This window comes from Sinohyriopsis cumingii, chromosome 11 (genome assembly GCF_028554795.1).
Source record: "Sinohyriopsis cumingii isolate HCF-2022 chromosome 11, ASM2855479v2, whole genome shotgun sequence".
Taxonomy (NCBI): Eukaryota; Metazoa; Mollusca; class Bivalvia; order Unionida; family Unionidae; genus Sinohyriopsis; species Sinohyriopsis cumingii.
The window spans coordinates 48,117,636-48,125,380 of NC_142971.1; the positions used below are offsets into that span (position 1 = coordinate 48,117,636).

At 33.4% G+C, this 7,745-nt stretch overlaps 1 protein-coding gene across 1 annotated transcript in view; it reads left to right on the forward strand.

Moving 5' to 3' along the window:
• The window catches only part of LOC149788408 (uncharacterized protein C12orf56 homolog), a 73,234-nt gene extending 65,960 nt beyond the window's left edge, over window positions 1–7,274 (forward strand). The window contains exon 12 of the mRNA XM_089974371.1: window positions 2,131–7,274. Coding sequence (XP_089830497.1) covers window positions 2,131–2,275 — 145 coding nt within the window. The 3' untranslated portion in view covers window positions 2,276–7,274. The remainder of the gene's footprint in view (window positions 1–2,130) is intronic.
• The last annotated feature ends 471 nt before the right edge of the window (window positions 7,275–7,745 follow it).

The window sequence follows — 7,745 nt, forward strand, 5'->3', positions numbered from 1 at the left end:
AATTATGGTATACATGTTTGTATGTTGATGTAGATAACATTAGATTTTCAGACCACAGAAGCAATTTTCTGTTCTTTTTTTTTCTTCTTCATTTCTTTCTCTTCTGTAACTTGGATTTATTCAATGAAACCTTGTGAGTTGGCTTGGGGAATTCTTGACTTAGACATACAAACATTGGTGGACATGTTTGTAAATGTGTTTTTGAAACCATTAAAACATTTTTTTATAAAAATGTTAACACTTTTGTAGTGAAAACCTTGTTTAACAGGATTGAACAAACCATATTGAGACATAAATTTAATTTGATGAATACATTTGTACAAAGATGAACAGATTATACTTTCATGTTGGCAGAGCAATTGTTTCAGTTTGTTCAGAAAATGTTGAACTCATTCAGCTGCTTTCTTTAGGGGGATGGGTCTGCCGTGGGGACATATATGTTCGGCACAGAAAAAGCTAGATCTTTATTGTCAGTTTAACAACATTGTTGTCTTCAGTAGAACACAAAATCTGTCTGTACTTACATATTGCATGCCATTTCACCATGGTACACCCAAAATATTCATTAGATGAAATTTACTGTATAATGGGAAACTTGTACGCTTTGCAAATGTGTACTAATTTGTATGCATCTTTCCACAGAAATAAAAACATAAACATTTACATGCATTATAATTGCACTTTACTTTTTGATCCTTGCTGTAAAACTATATACAAGCAAAAATAAAGCATCCATATTTCAGCTATTTTGTAAATATTGACAGCAGTAAAAAATGATTTAAATGATATGACATAACATTTTTCTGATCTAATAGAGATCACTGTGATGAACATTAATTTATATTGATGATATTTCTCAATTCAGAATGTACGGAATTTAATTGATGTAGCAAAATCGGGCTTAAATTTTATTCAATCTAGCCTGGATTTGACCAGCAAGTCTAGAATCTGGCAGTGGGTAATTATTTAGCCATATTTAATATTGAGCAATCAGAGATATTCAAACTGATTCAAATTTCATATTTATGAAACTGAGGCCATATTGAGGTTGTATTCTGGACTTGTGTGTAAATTGAGACGTAGTGAAATTCAGACCAGCTCTTCTTTCTGTTATCTGATTTAAATACCACTCCAGTAGCCTAAGTGGTTAGAGTGTCCACCCAGATGTAGGAGGTCATAGGTTTGAACCCTAGCAGAGTCATACCAAAGACTTATAAAAATTGTACTTGCAGCTGCCTTGCTTGGCATTCAGCATTAAGAGGTTAGTGTTAAGATTGGTTGGCCCGGTGTCAGGACAATGTGACTGGGTGGGACATAATGCAAAATGTCTGTGGCATGATGCCCCATTGCTAGATATCACTATAAACTGCCACACTGCAGACATTGTAGTGATATGAATGAAAAATTGTTAAAGCTATATTAAGAATCCTTATCACACACACACACACACACACACACACACACTTTAAAATTCCCTCAGTCATTGTTGGAAATTAAAAGAATACAGATCATCTTCTCATGCAAATGTATATCTATTGAAACTGCTGTGAAAGACAAGCTGCATCAATCTGCAATAGTCTATTTAAACAGCCATGAAACACAAGCTACATCTATCTCAAATAGTCTATTTCAACTGCCTTGAAAGACAAGCTGCATTGATCTCTGATAAGTAGTCTGTTTCAGCTGCCATGAAAGTCAAGCTGCATCGATCTCTGATAAATAGTCTGTTTCAACTGCCATGAAAGTCAAGCTGCATTGTATCATCAGTGAAATATGATCAACCTTCAGAGAATATATATGTGAAATTGGTTAAAATATTAACACTTTATGTATATTTTGGATACCTTCTGTAAATAAAAATAAAACTTGATCCTTTAACAAGCCTGTTTTGTAAATTTTCCTGAATATCATGTGCTTGATAGATACAAGACCTTTAATTTACACCCAGTCGTTCAGTTGTTGTAACCTTTTTTGTTCAAAAGACATTTTTATATCTAACTCTGCCATAATGTCACAGTCTAGATTTAATGCCGTTCCAAGTTTCTTTCACATGTTTAGAGTGTTGATGAGTATCACCTGAATTTGTTTGTTTTTTAATGATGAATCTTGTTGCATACTTGCATACTTCAGATATTATGTGCGAGGTCCCGCAATAAGTCAGAGGATATCGCCTACTTATCCCATCTGTGCCACAACACTCACCATCATTGAGCAAGTCATGACAAAAATAATGGAATCAGCAAAATCACTGGGATCCAAGACTCTACGGCCATGATGGGTGATATGTCCATTGCTGAATTGCACAGAGAACAAAAAAATTTCACCTGCTGTCATCGATTTCAGTTTTTTAAGCCCATGTTACATATTGAATGTTCAAACGATTTTTGCATGCAAATCATGACATAATATATAATGATATAATTAGATTATATTTTGCCTACAAACCATGACATAAAAAATCCTATAATTAGATTATATTTTATATACAAAAATCATGACGTAGAGACATATTTAGAGCATGGATTCCTATTTACACATGAAAAAGTTCTCAAATTATAAACTTAAATATTTGTCTTAACATAAAAAGGATCTCTATTTTTTTTTTGTCTAAATTTTACTTCTGCTAGACTTCTTGAACTATTGTAGAGTCTGTTTCACAAACCTTACATATTGCAGACATTATTTTACATTTTTTAAAAGGAATTTTACTCAAATTGAGGACTTAATATAAAATCTTTAAGTAAGGATTTTTCTTGTAATTACTATTAATGTTACGATTATATTTAACTACCAGTTATTCTCACTTATAAGTCAAGTCAAACTACAAACATCAAAGATCCTGATCTGACATAGCATATTGCATGTGCAGATCAGGGTCTGTGTTATTTGTTCTACTGATTACCCTAACAAACTGCACAGACTCAGATCTTCTGGCGCATTATGTGATGGCAAATCTGTGTCTATGCAGTTTATAGATGGATTCTACTTACAAGCGAGTAGTATTTTCGATGTAATATCCAAACTATGCAGTTTGAAAACAGTTTATTTAGCATACACTATCAAAATCATGAACAAAATGTTGAGTTATGGTAGTTTAGTTAGTGGATCATCATAGAGATAATCCAAAGTTGACAGTTTGGATACCTGCCCAGGCTTACCAAGGTCGGTTACCTCTGTGTGTTAGGTTGGGCGCTTACTTCTCATTTCCTAAACATTATATGGCCAATATTGTTTTTGACCTAACAAAACCAAACAAGCCATTAACACTATCCCAGTTACATATATACTGGTAGAGTTTGCATCTCTTTTGTGTGCTCAGTTTCTCCACAGGAGGGTCATTTTCATTCCTGGTATAGTCACACCGAATACAATGTGTAAAATTTAACCACCAAAGTGAATTGGTAGTAAGACAGCTGCAGTATCATGGTGTTAACTTCCAAGAAAATCATGTTGTCAATTAGCAGTAATTTTCATTTCACAAGGCATCTTTTTTTTCATGCTGGAGACAAAGGAGTTTTCATCATCATCAGTATACTGAAATTCCTAAGTTTACCTATAAATTTGTATTACCTACCAAATTTCTACCTACAGTGCATATTATCATGTAAATCATGCATACTATTTACAGAACTTTTTATAGGGTTAATAAATTATATATAATGTAGATTTAAGTTATTTGAAAGTAAACTACCATGACATTATATAGAACACTGTATAATTTAAAAGTGGTATTAACTCACAAATTAGTGTTATATACACAAATCACAAATTTGCCTTTGAGGGACAAAATTTGCTAACGTTTTTCCAGGACACGCAACAGGTTTTGCCCCTATCTAAATCTAACTAAATAAAAGCACAATATTGCTATAAAATTGCATGAAAATTATTCAGGTAATTTAAATATACAAATTTGGAAACTAACCTTGCCTATCTCAGTGCTAATACATTGTATCCATTTCCACTCAAAGTGCTAGGATTTCATGATGTTAATCCTGCACCATTCTAGAGTTAGGGATTGCAACCCATTGCTCGGTGTCATATAGGCATGTATCGAGAGCTGGCACCAACTGATTCACTTGTCCACAAATAGAAGTGCATGAGGAATCAAATAAATACAAACACAGCTGGATTTAGATGGGGTACAAGCTGCAATGAATCTAGTGAAAAACGTATTAAAGCTTTTGTTGAATGATATATATTTTTATAAGCATAATACATTTGGACAGTACAAGCAACTGCTTTAATTATTTTGTTTACCTGACCAGAAAATTATGACATTTAAATCTATGCAGTTTTTTTTAGGACTAACGAGTAGAACAAATGACACAGACTCAGATCTGCTGATGCATTGTCCAATGGCAAATTGTGTTCTGTGTTATTTGCAGTTAATGCCAATTTAACCACAAGTTTCTAGAATGTTTGCCATCTTTTTTATACTTGGAATTCCTTTAATCAACCAAAGAGGACCAACCACTTTGACATAATATTAAACAATGACAGACATGTAGATTGTAAGAGATCGATATCCTTTTTCATATAAGATGATGCTATTTGTAAATTTTAAAAAATCGTTTATTTATTGCATTTTTTTCACAAGTCTACATGTAATGTCTGATTCCTACAGCCTTCAAGAAACACATGGGATTTTTTTCTGATGTAGATCATGGGCCATTTATGTTGCTCTTTTATACCTATTTTATAAATCTTTAAGCCCAGAGTGCTCAAACAAAACTTAACTTTTTAAAAAATTATCATCGTTTACATTCAAATCTAGATGTCCTTTTTCCTACAATGAATGCATATATGCTTTAAAATGTGTTATGTATATGTCATGACAAGAGTTATCCAATGTTTGTATCTTTTACCATAATAGTATGTGGATTAAACATGATGGATTATTGAAAGCCACCTGCCAGTACCATGGAGGAGTGATGGAGGGAGTTGGGCCTCAGAGGGATTTCAGTCCTCTTTAAATACGGCAGTGTTGATTCTCTTTTTCCAAATATAGTTTGCATTAATATTGATGGCATCAAATTTACTGAAATAAACAAGAAAGTATAGATCCACTGCCATCTCAATTCAACTGTTGTTATTTCAAGGGATGCAACTCAGATTTAGGTGAAGGATAAGACCTGACAGAAGTTATCTTTATTGGATATTGTGCCACAAATAGTAGAATAGTAGAACAATAGTATAAATGCTTTTGAAGAGAAATCACCACAATAATTCCTCAAAAAATGTCTCAGATGTTAATGTTAATTCTCAGTTGACATATTAATGAAGTACAGTTCAGATTAATGTCATAAGGATGATTAGTGTGCTTTGTAGAAAGGACTAAATGCAATAACTCGGGAGATATGTTATGCAAATTAGCATCACCTCCGCCTTCCAAGCCATCATTGTTTCGATACTTTGATTATTTAATGTAAAATACTCATTATCAAATTGCATTTGTAGAAGGTCAATGTCAGACATAATTTATCCCAATCCTGTTCTACTTCCTTTTTAGTATAATTTTTACTGAAATCATACAATGAAATGTATTAAATATGTGTAATTGTCAAGTGCACATTAGTGGAAAAGTGGACATACTGAAATCATACAATGAGATGTATTAAATATGTGTAATTGTCAAGTGCACATTAGTGGAAAAGTGGACATAGCAGTGACTTTTGTACTCTTACTGCAGCAACATCACTAGTTTTATTAAGTTTTGGTTTAGTTTGTGAATTGAATGCATTTCCTAAACTTATACTGGATTCTTACAATAGCTGGTATGAATCATTATGAGGCTAAAACAATTCATTATGTGACACATGTCTGCCTCTTTGACCTTGAGGGTTTGGTTAAATGTTTTTTAAGTTGCTTATATTTCCCAAATCATTCATGGATTGTATTCCTACTTGGATGAAAATTATGAAGGTAAGGGAAGTCATTCTCTGACATGGTGTCTTGACCCAGCCACAGTAGTGTCAAGGCTACTGTCATAGAAAATATGCATTGAAGTTTTGTTTCAGATTTGTATACTGCATGTCATTCTATGTTGTCCATCTGTCTGTCTTCTCATCTCATTTCCACGCAATATAACTTCACCACCATCTATCATTACCAAACTTTGTCAGTACACCACATTTATGGCCAGGAAGAAATATATTGATTTGGGCTAAAATGGTCAAAGATCAAGGTGGCAGGAACTAAAATAAGGAAAACTCTCTACACAGTAATGTGATTCAAATACCAGACACCCTGACCAGATTGGCTTGCATTTTATATAACAAAGACGCTTATTGAGAATTAGGGTCAAAAGGTAAAAAGTCAAGGTCAAAGAAACCAAGAATAAAAATTATTTCTGCACAGTATCTTGAGGTTTTCATTGCCTTCATTTACCAATTTCTAAGTTTGGTTGAACAGTTTTTAAGGGTGGCTTGCAGTATAGACCAAGAAGTCATTGGGGATAAAATGTCAAAAGTCAAGGTCACAAAGACTGAAAGAAGAAAAGATTAGTTCCAAGAAACTTCACAAGTTCTGTACCATGTACAATTATTAGACTTTATAGAATGCTTGCATTCAACACAAGGAAGATGCCAATTGATTTTGTTGTCAAAGCATCACAGGTCATTGTAGTATAACTCCAAGACAGAAAATGGTTTCAACAAAATAATTCCAAACTATGCTATAGACCATTACTATATTGTGGCTAGCCTGTGAGACAAGGAAGGCACTTATAAATTTAGGGGTCAGTATGTCAAAGGTCAAGGTCAACAAGAGATACAGAATAAAAGTGGTTTCCACAAAGTAACAAATTTTGTGTCTCCAACCATGACCATATTTTGGGGATGGCATGCATTTAAGACAAGGTAAACACATATTAGTTTTTATTTAAAAAGTCAAATACTGGATAAGTAAAAGAGGGTTTTATATAAATGAAGTTTTTTTAAAAAATGTTTACTAGATGGTTGGCACATAATGTATTGTCTAAGCAATTTAGTATGCAGGATGTAATAATGTATGCCATTATTGTGTAGCAGAATGGTACAAGTATTTAAATGTAGATCAGACTTTGCATCTCATGTAACCCTTCAGTTTATTCCTATTAGTATGTGATAGCTGATGGTAGTCCTGAATTTGTTTACTCTGTATCTGTCACGTTTTAGTATGACAGGGTATGTTCTTGACTAAACATAATTTTTAAACTATGAAATAAGTTAGGGCTCTCTTTGCTTTATATTAGCCCAATGATTCTTCCTGGTAGAAAATAAATGATATTATGGTTATGTATTGTTATCATTTCTGATTAATCTCTACTACATTTTCCTGTGCCAGTATCAACCCATGCATGTTATCTTATGTCACCTCTCTGTCCAGCCAGTAGCATTTTCTTGTTCAGCACTAACTTTGTAACATTTGGAGAGATTTTCATGAAACTTTGCCCAAATATATATCATGATAGGCAGTGTGTCACATGTCATGGCCATGTCCACTGCCTCAAGGTCAAGGTAAAGGTAAGGGAAGACGTAATTCTGTGACTTGTGTTCTTTCACAGGTTATATCTTTTAAACCACCGAAGATACTTCAGTGGAACTGTCCATAAGAATATATCGTGACTAGATGGTATGTCACATTTGAGAGCCATGCCCCATTGCCCCATGCCTAAAGGTCAAGGTAACGGCAACGGAGAATATAAATCAGTGATTTCTATTTAGGTATCGAAATAATGAAGATTTTTAAATGAAACTTTAACATTT